This window comes from Gavialis gangeticus, unplaced genomic scaffold (genome assembly GCF_001723915.1).
Source record: "Gavialis gangeticus isolate Ggan-Ray unplaced genomic scaffold, GavGan_comp1, whole genome shotgun sequence".
NCBI lineage: Eukaryota > Metazoa > Chordata > Crocodylia > Gavialidae > Gavialis > Gavialis gangeticus.
In genome coordinates this window covers 63,005,679-63,018,918 of record NW_017729022.1, presented here as the reverse complement: position 1 = coordinate 63,018,918, position 13,240 = coordinate 63,005,679, and the positions used below count along the sequence as shown (strand labels likewise).

General features: G+C 45.1%; 1 protein-coding gene across 4 annotated transcripts in view; it reads right to left on the bottom strand.

Annotated features, from left to right (window-relative positions):
* Positions 1–13,240, bottom strand: part of TMEM184B (transmembrane protein 184B) — a 45,398-nt gene that overhangs the window by 15,643 nt on the left and 16,515 nt on the right. For all 4 annotated transcript variants that reach the window (XM_019515207.1, XM_019515210.1, XM_019515208.1 and 1 more), the window contains exons 2-5: positions 12,745–13,002; positions 7,026–7,191; positions 2,761–2,851; positions 2,089–2,164 (exon numbers count right to left, since the gene is read on the bottom strand). In XM_019515207.1, the coding sequence (XP_019370752.1) occupies positions 2,089–2,164; positions 2,761–2,851; positions 7,026–7,191; positions 12,745–12,945 (534 nt within the window). In that variant the 5' untranslated portion in view covers positions 12,946–13,002. The remainder of the gene's footprint in view (positions 1–2,088; positions 2,165–2,760; positions 2,852–7,025; positions 7,192–12,744; positions 13,003–13,240) is intronic.

The window sequence follows — 13,240 nt, the reverse complement described above, 5'->3', positions numbered from 1 at the left end:
TAGAAGGAAATGAGATTGGTAAGGCAAGACCTACCCACCATGAAGCCATGTTGGCTATATCTCAAGATGTTGCCTTCTGTTAGCCTGCTGTTAATGGTTTCCTTGATGATTTTTTCCAAGATCTTTCCAGGGATTGAGGTCAAACTGATTAGCCTGTAGTTTCCCAGATCTTCCTTCTTCCCTTTCTTGAAGAGAGACACCATTGGCCCTCTTCCAATTATCAGGTACCTTGCTGGAGTGCCATGAGTTCTCTAATATCCTTGCCATTGGCTGCACTATGATATTCCTTTAGCACTCTTGGGTGCATTCCATCTGGGCTGGCTGATCTGTGGATGTCCAGCCTCTCAAGGTGTTCCCTCATGGGATCTATACCAATGATGGGCGTGTATTCACTCTTTCCCTGGTGATCCTGCATCTTATCAAGCAAAGTGATCCCTTTGGGCTGATGGAAAACTGACGCAAAGTAATCGTTAAGGAGACTGTCCAAGCTAAACATGACTGATTTGCAGAAAGCAGAAGCCTCCCTGAGAACAACTCAGTATTACGGGGATAAGATGGGAATAGCTATAGTGCTGAAGACACCTTCAGCACAGATACATCTGAGAACAGTTGAGAGGCTTGGAGTGGGAACAAGACCAGGCAAAGTGCTTCCTTCAACAGGGTTTTCCTCTGCTGATTATCACAGCAATAAATACCACTTAGTTTAAAATATGGGAAATTTTCTTGCTCACCAGGGCTGGAGGCCATGGAGGGTGGGCTCTAAGTATAAGCTCCCACCTGAGCTGCTCTCAGCCTGAATTCCATGGAGCAGGCAGAAAGTGATCATATTCCTCTGCAACACTCACAGTTTAAGAAATTAGAGAGCAGCGTAGGGAGCTGGAAGGGCCAGTCTCATCTGGACAAGCTGCTTACCGTGATGCAAGGAAGTGAGAGAACATAGGAAAGCATCCATCTACACCAGAATTCTCAAGTCGTGGGGATAGGCTGCATATTTATGGAGACTCCATAGTGTATATAGCATGTCCAGACTCCCTGCTTTCATTTAAGCTTCTTGTCCTCATCACTGTACAAAGCCATTCCCAACAAAAAATAAGCACAACTTACACAGTGATGTCTGTCAGATACAGCTGAGAGCCTGAAACAACAGTTGTAAGAGGAGAGAATCCCCTTTCCCCCATTTAATCTCATTGGGCTGTTACCTCAACTGCACTTTAAATGCCAACATTAGCTGTTCCATTCCTCACAACTCTAACAGATGGAGCAGAAAATGGGGCAGAAGTAAGCCCAGATCAAGAAGGAAATACATGGGGAAAGAAAGGAAGAGATCCACAAAGGCAGGAGAGACAAGTAAAAGAGGATAGGGAAGGAAGACATATTTAAGAAACACAGACAGTAACTAAAAATGGAATTCAGCCCTCTCTGGGGAACAACTACAATGGCCCAATCTGACCACACCAAGTTCTATGGTGTCTACAAAGAATTACATCACATTAAATTTCAGCAGCTCAGCAATACCCTTCAGCTTTACTGCTACCTTGTGGTGGCCTCATAGACGCCAAGCCTGACTATGATGGGTACATCATCATTTCACTCTCTTTCTTCCTGACTCCCATTCCAGCCTACAGACCAGAAATGGTGAGCAATATTCTGGAGTAAAGTTCCTCTACAAGTGCTCTGTCATGACAATCCCTCTCCTAATCACAGCAGCATAGCTGGGAACTCAAGGGATGCTTATGCAACTCAGGATGTCTGCAACCCAAGCAGACACTACATTATTGTAGAGGAACTGGCACCTCTCCATTCCTGGAGCAAGAATGAAACAAGCATCAATTCCCAGCATTGAGATCATATCCTGTAGAGAGGACAGGCCTCTTCTCTTACTGGACCTTTCCAGTTTTGGCTGGGTAGAGAAATGTAATCTTTAAATGTTACCACAACAGACTGATTTACTTCCGCTACCCATGAGATTCTCCCAGAGGCACCTTACAAGCCCCTTAAAAGAGGAGTGTTCATCTCAGCAGCTCTATGGGGTAGGTGTTGTTCCCTCTGGGTTGTGTACAGAGAATCCGAGTTTCCTAGGACTTTTACCTGTTTGCAGAATCTCAGGAACCCAATGGAATAGGTCTTTCCCCACAGGCAGCAAGTCCCATACACGCAGCTGGATCTGAAAGAGCAAAACAGCAGGGTTATTTAGAGTAAGATGAACGATGCAGGCCCTTGCTTCTCCACTCTACTACCAAGAATCTAAGATTCTTGCTTTTCACAGACCAAGTAAATCATGGCTATACTGATAGCCAGCATGGTCTCCTTCAGACAGGCATGTTTTGCATTTGAAGTGACACTGACCCCACCCTCCAAACCCAGTTTGTGGGAGAGCAGTTGTTGACTAGAAAGAAGAGGAAAAATGTCACTAGAAAATGTGAAAAGGCAGCTGCAGTTAGCATTGGCTGAGGAAGAGAAAGATGTAAGGATGATCTGGGGCGAGGGGGGCTGGGAGGGGAGTGGGGCCATGGAGAGAAGAAACTCCAGAGAAGCTAGGTGAATAGAAACTATAATTAAATTCTGTTAACGTGCGATGATGCAGGTGCACATTTTCAGTTGTGCGCTTAATGATCCAGATAGCATCAGCCTGTTCACCATACATTTGCCCCACCACAAAGTTCTCAGTGGCAGGTGCAAGATGAAGCCTGTGATACAGGGGCTGCCTGCATAGAAAGGTGAGAAAGAGATGCATGCTGTAGGTAGACTCCAGGTACTCACTCAATTGATTTCCCTCTGATCTCAGACATGATGGAGCTCTCCCCACCAAGGTACTCATAGCAGAGACTGAGGAAGTTGTAGATCACAAAGGCTGTGAAGACATTGAAGTTTATCATGATTCTGATCTGGTTAAACAGAGGCAAGAAGCTGCTGTGCAGGCTATGAACAAAACATCAGAAACCACTGTCTGTGCAGCATCTGTCATCCTGAAGCATCCCAGATTGTTTCCTTACAGTTCGCTCATCCTCCTACCTCAGCAGTTACATGACAAACCAACTCAGCATTTGGCTAGGGCACTAGAACTAATGGTTCTACTTCTGCAAAAAGCATCATGGGACTTTAACGAAAACCACTCTGACCACAGTCTCCACTTCACATCATATCCATCAGATACCACTTCCAGAGACACAGAGCTCCTGAGTCTCACTGTGGGGCAATAGACTAGAACAAGCACATATGAAAAAGCCTCACTAATGAATCATCCACCTGACATCTTTGTGCACCCTGCATTTACTTTAAGGTCTTCAATACAAGCAAAACTCAAACTCAACACTACTTAGCTTGAGACCTGATGAGTGCAGTCTCACCAGTGCAGACACATTGCCTCTACAGCGAGACTGAGAAAAAAGAAAGGGTAACCTGAAGAGGGAAGCTTTGTTCCTGTGCTTTATGGGGACTGTTACATTTTGCAGTCTGTTTTATTATTCTCCAAAAAGCTGTAGCATTTTTCACTAATTGGGTGCCTGAAGAAGTACCCCATATCACCTTCCAGTGTGCCTTCCCTAAGGAATGCATTTGTTTTCTCTTCTGTAACATCCTGTATAAGCAATGCCCTCCACAAAGCAGCAAACACCTAGTCCTCCTTCAGGTCTCTCTCTTCATGACCCATTCTGCTGAAGCATCGAGTAAATGGGCAACTGATAATAGCCAGATGAAAGGTTGGTAGGAACTTTCATTCTATTTATAAAGTTTCCCAAGGGTTCAAAACCCTTTAGCTATGCACATGGCTAGCCTATAATCCCCACAGGTTCTCATGACCATTTTTCTGGTCAACATGATGCCTCCTGCTGCATCCTGAGGTAAGCTGGACTATGAGCTCTTTTGAGGAGAGAATTCCCCTGTTTATTCAATAACTGGTGTGAACAAACCACACCAGTTATCTTGTGACCCCCAACTGGATTGAAATGTGTTGGTACGTCCATAATACAATGAAGAAACATTATTAAATTCAAGAGAGACATACCAGGGAAACTTCCTGATGAAAAAAAAAACAATATCCAGCACACGAGGCTGAGAACCCAACCCTCTGAAAGAAGCTGAATACTGGACCACAAGGAAGTTAATCCTCCTTAGGAAAGTGTCCAAAGACTGAAACAAACAAGCTGTGAGCTTACAAAAAAAGCTGCTTGACATACACCCAATATACTTGCACATGAAGTTAATTCTACTGTCTAACCACTGCCAGATAGATATCTTTAATTGAAGAGAATGGTACAGCATTTGAAGTGTCAACATCTATCCACTTCCATTTATGTAATCAAGACAAATGTTATTCTACATATAGCCCTTGTTTTTGGACCATAATGGATTCTGGGAAAACATCAATTTAAACCAACAAAGCAGAATGCAAAATATACTTTCTGATGTTTTTGTTTGTTTTATTTTTGTATTTTAATAAATACCTGGTCTGCAGTTACCCGAGTTGTAACTTAGGGCTAGGTTCTATTCCACCTATAAAGGTGTCTAAGTAGACTTAGGCACCTAAGCATGATTTATTCCATCTGTTCATCCATTTATGTATGTCCCAAAAATCCATTACAGCATCTACTTTTGTAAAACATGGCCATCTCACCCTTACAATTCACCTACTTTTTGCATGAACTGTTTTTTCAGGGACTTGAGCAGGGTAAAATAAAACTACACTTAAGACAGCTAAGTCTACTGATGGATCTAATAGGTGGACTAGGATTTGGCCCTTTGAGTCAAAAGAAACAGCTTAAAACCCCTACAGGGTAAGAAGCTACACTTGCTCTCCAGCAGCTCCTCCACTGCCCTCTAATGTGTTCCTTGCAATGCCAGTTGCCCATCCAAAAGTGATGGGAAAGAGACAAAATCAGCACAAGAAAGAATGAGGACATCTGCACCCACTCAACCCCAAAAGAAACCAAGTGATGTTATCAAAGACAGCTGCACTAGATCAGATCTTCCCCTACCAGCCCAGATTCATCCAAGGCATTTTTGACATCATCACAAAGGACAGAAAGAAAGAAACCACTCGTGTCATTCACTTTGGCATCAGGTGTTTATAGTTGTAGCATCAGGGTAAAGAGCAGAACCAAAAAATGTATTCACTGCTACTGCCCAAAAATGTTCACCACAAAGAGAAGCCCTTAACTATCACAACACGGATTTCAATTTGTATGACAGCAACAAATAATAAAAAATATGCTTCCCTCCCAGTAGAGCCCTCTATCAAGAGTAAAAATTCTTCCTTGAAGGAGAAGAAAAGGATGGGGGGGAGGGGGAAGAGAAGGGAGAGGTCTGTTTATTGCCTGTTTGTCATTAGGATAGTTTTGAAGCTGTTCATAGAGGATTTTTTTCCTCCCACTTGTTGTCTATTCATTGCAAAAGTGAACAAGCTGGTGAACTTCAGGAAAGCGGGTTGCCTCCTGAGCAGATGCTGTGATGTTTGCAAACTCCCTAGGCAAGGTAGAGGGGATAATAGCTGTTGCTAGGCAATGAGTTTCACAGAGCAGCAGGCTTCCTGCTAGGCATGTGTGCGCGTGCACATACATACACATGCGCGCATATACGCGCGCGCACACAGAGGAGCAAGAGAAAACAAACAAACAAAATCCTGAATAAAGATGGCCTCTGCATTGCATGCGTGCATGCGTCTGCCATCTGTTATTGTGTCTCAATGCAGTGTCATAGGCATGAGGAGGCCTGCTGGTCCCTCAAGCAGATTAATTTGTCCACACACCCAGGGCTTCCCTCTGCAATGCAGATCTCACTAATAACCAACCCTCTAAACAACGTGCAGTTTAGTTGGGATGCACACACAAAACCAGCAGCAAAATAAAACCACTCCAAAAAGACACAGACTGCCACAGCTTGGGTAGAAGGCTCCTTTTCTGAATGAGATCAGAAGGGAGGCTTAGCTAAGGCGTTTATTTTGGAGACTGGCTGTTTCCCTCTCACGTAACCCCAAGACTGTTGTCATCTTTTGATGGGCAAGTCACATCCTTAGGAAAGTGCAATAAATAGCACTGCAAGGCATTTTACAGAGATGACAGGCACTTCACAGTGACACGGCACTGAAGCACAGTGAACACATGGCAGCCTTCTTCAGTGATTCGGACATAGACACCGTTTGAAAAGATTTTTCTCCATACCCCGAGGTACCAGCGTGGCTTGTGATCGCTGTGATGCTGGGGTGCATGAAGCATCCCACTAGAGTGAGGGGGGACCCTTCACATGCTCGGTGGTGAACCTGGAAGTGGACCAGAAATATTTCTAATCCAATTCCGGGTCTGCCGAGGAATGTGCAGGGGAGGCCCCTCCGCTCAGCGATCAGCCACAGATGCCCCCCCAGACCCAGGAGGCACCAGCTGCTAAGCTGGAGGGCATGGGGGAGGAACCTCCAGTACACTCCCCGGTGGACCCAGAAGTAGACCACTTTCAGGTCTGCTGCCAAGCGCGTTGGAGAGCCCCCCACACTTCTGCGGGACACTCCACATGCCCCAGCATCACAGCATTCACGAGCCGCCTGCTACCTAAAGGTATGTAGAAAAAACATTTAAATCTGTGTCTATGTCCAAATCGATTCAGAGAGATTAAAGGGTCCTCTGATTCGATTCGGATTCAGAGATTCGGTCACCGAATCGGACTAAATCTCTGCCAAATCTAATCAGGGGCCGAAGTTTCACACAGCCCTAGTCAGACCCTTGTATGCCTCCTCTGAAATGATGAATCCAGGGCTGAAACAGGAGAAAACATCTTATAAGCTTTGTCTCTAAGCAGCATCCTTAGAGGAGTCACAATATGTCCTGTCACTCTTATGGAAGCCAGTTATGAGGGAAGATGTTCCCTCATACTGAAATCTGTCATCCTATACAGTTTGGGGCCATCACTGCCAATCCTAGCCCTCTGATGAAGCCACTGTCCTCTGCACTTCCTGTCCTCTTGTAGTACCAGCCCTTGCCTTCCAGCTTGTAAACAGCAAAACCCACATGAGGCCAACTTCCCGGGTCACCTCTCCTTACCTTCATAGCAGTCCCGCACAGTACCAAAGTAAACATAGTATTGGTCATTGGTGAAGAACAGGAGGCTGAGCCAGGAGTCGAAGGCATAAATGGGCACAATGAAAAGGATCCGGACAATATAGCGCTGCTCATTAGGGCAGCTGTAGCAGCGCAGATGCATATAGATCTGAAGAGAAGAAGACAGTGAGTGGGATCAGTGATACATCAAACCCAGAGGATAAAGTAAAGTAAAGCCAGGTGGCCAGTGGGGACTGGGAATGGGAAACAGAACTCCTCCCTAGATCACCTGTTTCAATGCAGCCTCAAGTTGACAGGGATCAAAAATGTTACTGTCATCTTCTGACCACCCACAGTGGCCTGTGCACAGCAAGTCAGGAATTCTGGTCCAGCTTCCAGAGATGGGATTACCATATTTACTTAATCATAAAATGACCTCCCCATTAATACAATTCTATATGTTGAAAATTTTTAAATTTGTTATCAACTTCCAGGTGTAGAATCTAATTATTGGAGTTTTGCCTTTAATTCTGTCCTCCTACTGCTACAACAGGAAAAATATGTCTGGGGGGTCAGGCAGCCCTTTGCTTTGTGCTTTCCCCCCAACTTTTCCTCTGGCAGCCCCTTCACCCTCTCCTTACTGTCAGAACCTGCTCTCCCTGAGCACATGGAAGCAAGGAGCAAATTTGAAAACAATAACCTTGAAATTAAGCATGGCTGTAGCAATTTGCATACAGTACCCTTGCACTTAGTTCATCCAAAATTGATACATTACCCTTTTTTGACACTGCAAAGTTTTAGCACAGGTACTTCACAAACACAATTTTGCACAGCACTTTGACACCTTTTTTATTTTTAATAGAAAATGTTTCATGTCCCAAGCCAAATCAATTCCAAATCCATGTGAATCATTCAAGAACCATATGTGGCCCTGCTACCAGCAAGCATCCTACACCCCCACCTGGGGCTTCAGATACTCCCAAATCCTCTGACAGGCATCCTACATACAGGACCAAGCCCAGACTTGGGGTTTGGATGCCCCCAAGTTTTGCTTGCCCTCAGCCACGTGGCTGCAGGAGCAAGCTAGGAAGGAGTCTACTTATATACATCCAAAGCCAAAGGCTTGCAATTTATCACATAGCTCATGTATCACATAGCCCCCACCAGAATCAACAGCATTTCAAGCCATGGTGACCCCACAGCTCAGCACTGCTCAGTATATGTGTGTACTCCAAAAAACGCCACAAAAAGGATCCATGTGCTAATTAGTCCCCACTCATGACTGGAAATGAGTGTTCTTGTCACAAGTACTGGGATGCTCCAAAAATTAATATACAGGTAAGGCAAAGGGCAACCTGGTCCAGCTTCACCCCATGGAGGGCAGGACCACACTAATCATATGTGATAGGCTGACAGAGGGGGCAACAGAGACTCTGGGTGAATTGTATGCAATGTCACAACCACCATGACTTGAGTCGGCGGTAAGGGAGACTGTGCTTAACAGGCAGTACCATATGCCTTATCCAGATGGGCTACACTAACTCACTCTATAGTAGATCCCCATCAGCATGTTTGCCAATTAAATGAACTTCATAGTTGGTTTCCACTGCTGAGCACATGCTGCTTCTGGCAGCAGTTTAACGAGAGACAATGTATTTAGTGAGATTTCTTTGTACGTGATTATAAGACGAGGGGCTTTTTTCCCCATGCTACTTGTCTTGTATTCAAGTAAACACAGTAACTGCTTTTTTTTAATATGTTTTGCTTTCCTTACCTCATTTCCTCTCATTCACACTTAACTCCCCTATAATCTATCCAAAATCATTGTTATTCCCTTCCCTTTCTACCCATCTAACAGAACTAACAAGGATGTCAAAATCCTATTCACCCTCTCCAACAATTGGGGGTTTATCAGCCATCGCAAAATCACCCTAAGTCACACTCCTAAAAAGCTCTCCATAGAACAGCCATCTTTTAACAACAGACTTAACAGTTACCAAAAAACAGTCCCAGGATGGAAAGGAACATTGTACTTATTTGTCAACGTATAAAGCCCGCTACAAAAGGTACACAAATCAGCCTTCCATACAGGCCTGTTGGCAACAAAAGGATTCCAATGCCACCTCTCAAAGACCTACCTCTGGCAAACACCCTGATGGTCAAGAAGCCTGCTACTGAAACAGTAGGGGACATGTTCCTCAGAGACAAGGTCTTCTGAATGCAATTTTAGAAAAAAAAACCCAAACAACCAGAATGGTATTTTTTTCCCTCATCCCAAGTACACCTAACCCTCCTTCAAGTACACCTAGCACAGCTCGGGGATAGCAGGCACCACAGTTCTCATAGCTCCAAGCTTCACTTTTAGGATGTCAGTAGGACCCTTTAATGTGTACACCCCCTCAGGGAGGATCTGCCACAGAGGAGCCCACTGCCACAATGAATCCAACGCTCTGTCTCTGACACTGGATTCTTCAAAGAAACACTGCACATGCCTAACCGTACAGAGCTATACCACAAGAAAGGGATTCCTCCCTGCTCACGACAAGTGATCCATCTGTGCTCTGAATCAGTAGTATCAATACCACTTTAATTGTTCCCCCTGTAGCTGTTGCTCTTAGTCACCAGCAATACCTGCAGGGTGAATAATCTGTTTTTGCACCTCACCAGACTGTCCTGCTCTGCAACAGGCTGCAACGGACAGCTTGCAGTCACCATTCTGGAATTCATTAACCCCCAGGTACAAAACACAGGTTGATAAATAATAGGGCTTATGCTTCCCACCACGTATTCCAATGCACGTGATGGCTATGTACAGAACAGGATGTTGGATTTGACTTGTACTGGCACCCAGAGCACCTGCTCTAGAAAAAGGGGCAAAGGGGGGAGGGAAGCAGACATTTCCTGCTACTCCTTTCCACAGTGGAATTCAGTTTATTACTGGCAGCAGAGATCAAAGGAAGCACCACACACTGGATTTAAAACAAGACGTGGCTGATCATCTGATGAACTAATGGATGACACAGCTACAAAACAGCAAGATACAAGAGTAATTAAGCGTCATAAATTAAGGCACAATATCAGCACCTTCATGTCTCCTTCCGCCTCCCTGCCCACACCTCAATTTACAGCAGTACTCCAATGGTCAAATGCTTTGCTGTAGGGAAGGGGTACTCATATTCCTCTAAAGATCAGGTGTGATGAATTTGGAGCTGCCCTAAAGCAAAGTACATTGGCCTGGTTATAGGACTGTTTGCTGTGACTGTATTGGTCCAACACAACTGGAGGTTGCTGGGAAAACCAGGTTAGATGGGGGAGAATGGATCAAGATATGCTAACTGTCCACAAACACTTGACAGTTGTTGAAGGACTATACTAGGACTATAAACCTTAAGATATTGCTTCCTCTCTGGTTGACCTGAAGAATCAAACACAGGAAAACGCCTGCAAACACAGGTAACCAAGTAACCAAAAGTCTGGCAGGCTATAAAAAAATATTTCTCTCAAGAGAAGAGAGTAACTGCTAAGAACCACCTAGCATCCTCCTAGGAAATGTCAGAAGTTGGGCCTTCCTAGGTTACTACAAGGGAAAAGTAAGACTTAGGTGAGATAGACGTGAGTGTAGGCTATTTTAAAATTGCCTCCCTAAATGCTGTTTTCTTGCTGTTCGCAACTACTTCTGGTTTCAGAAGGCCGTCTGGTCACTGCACATCACTAACCCACCCCACCAAAGGGAAGAATGACTGGTTCCTGAACTCTGTTCTACCTGCTGGATAAGCAAGTTTAAACCACAGGGTGCTGAAGCTCATGGCCTGGCCCAGAAATGGGAGAACTGTAGAACTGCACACTGGAAGAGGTCAGGACACAAGGCCTGACAGCCGAAGGAATGCATCCAAAGAGACAAGGAAAATAACAGAGATGCGTCTAGCCCAGGAACTGCAACAACAGGCCTTGATCACTGCTGAAGAGATGCTACTGGAATAAGCAAGCCTAAGCACAGCAATTCCCATGTGCCTCTGCTAATAAGACTTTTTGACTAGATGTGATATCTTTTATTAGACCAACTGAATAATTGGAAAAAGGTTCTTAGCTAGCTTTTGGGCGCAGTCACCCTTCTTCAGGCAAGCAGACAGGAAAAGTGCTCAGGTCTTCCACATCCTTAACAATGATCTCCCTTTCTTTACATATCCCTCCCCCAGGGCTCACTGCAAGTCAGGCTTGCTCCTTATGGTCTTGAAGACTGGAGGGAAGATGAGACATGACACATGCAGCTACCCAACTACTGGAACATTTTGCACACAATGGTACTATCTGCTAATCATAGAATCACAGAAAATTAGGGCTGGAAGGGACCTCAGGAGGTCATCTAGTCCAACCCCCTTCTCAAAGTAGGACCAACACCAACTAGATCATTCCAGTCAAAGCTTTGTTTAGCTAGGTTTTGAAAACCTCCAAGGATGGAGCTTCCACTACCTCTCCGGGTAACCTGTTCCAGGGTTTTACTACCCTTTCTAGTGAGAAAGTTCTTCCTAATACCTAACATAAAAATGAGCTTAAACTTTCCTTGCTGCAACTTGAGACTGTTGCTCCTTGTTCTGTCACCTGCCACCACCTAGAACAGTCTAGCTTCATCCTCTTCCCAAAATTTGAACCCAGCCAGGGCCAGAAATTGAGGCTTAACATTACTTGCCCATAGACAGGTTTGAACCACCAGCCTTTTGGTTAGCAGCTTAGGACTCAGGCCCCTCCACCACAGAAGACCCATGATAATCTAGACCTAAAATGTATACCTTTCTCTTCCCCATGCACAGAAAGAGTGTTTCCTCCAGGGCAGCAGAGTTCTCAAGTATCCACTAGTAATCCAGAAGCCTTGTCACCCTAGTGCTTCATATCATCATATCGTTTAGGAGCAGAGCTGATCTTCAAGTAGCCTGATGAGGCTTACACACTTTCTTTCTACTGAACCCCTTACTGCAGAACTCATGCAGCACTAAGCATCAGTTGCCTTCTCCGAGTCACAGGCTAATGCTTCCTTCACCACCTTCCCCACTCTTATTAGGCTATACCTAAACCTATCTGCCTCTGACACCATAGCTTCCACCAACAGAGCTGCTGCTGTTGCCAAGTCACTAGAGCATATTCACTCCCTGGAGACTCAGCAGCTGGGCTGCCCAAGTGTGAACTGTATCGTGGGAAGGCACTGGCTGCTGAAGTGACTGCAACAGCTGTTTGGAGATCCTGGAGCATTTACTGGTGTCTTCTGCTGGCTGCCAGGTAGTTGCAGAAATTTTGCTCCACCAGCAAACATGGTGCAACTCTCTGGGTTCTGCCACCACAGATGGGCTTTCAGCATGCAACTCCGCAAGTTTTGCTAGTGGCACAAGAGTTCTGCAGGCAAAACCCTGAAGAGTGGACTGGTCTTTAATCTTCACAAAACAGGTAAGAAGCTATTTTAGTTCTGTCAATGACTCCTCAAAGGGAAGGGGTTAAAACACCTTAAGGCGAGCCCATTACTCAACTAGAAGGAATGATTTAACTCTAAAAAAATGCAGCTCTCTGGCACCACTCCAGCACCAGAGTACCTTCATCCCCCTCTTCCCACTGCAGACAGAGATACCCAAAACTGGAACTGTACATCATGCCACATGCACTCATCTGGTTTAGGAAGCATGAATGAGAGGAAGGAAGAGGGAATAACAGGGACCAAATGCCATAGGATTTTTACCTGATGGCAGGTGATGAGCAAAGCTGTCCACACAAAGAAACCTGAAATGGCCTGAGCAGCTGTAGTCATTAGAAATATCGGTTGCTCCACTGCTGTGGGGCTGCCATCATTGGGCATCCAAGAGAAGTTGGGAGCCGCAGCTGGAGTGGTGGCACTGGACCCCAGTTCAGGGGCTGACATGACTCCAGTCACCACTATCATCGTGCCTTCTCAGAAGAATTTCCACCTGGAGTTTCTATAAAGCCACCTCTAAGAGACCTGTTAAAGCCAAAGGAGAAACAGAAGGAATTATGCTTAGCTGAACGGACTCAGAATATCATGGTAACTTTCTGCATTTCTAACATATGATCCTGGAGTGCTGCACAAAAAAGGCTGAGTAAAACCTCATGGTAGGAAATATGGTAGGTAGGGGCTATGTAGGGATCACTTGCCTGTCTGTGAAATACAGATACCCTAGGATGAAATGCAGCACCCATTTGGTGATAGTAAAATAACC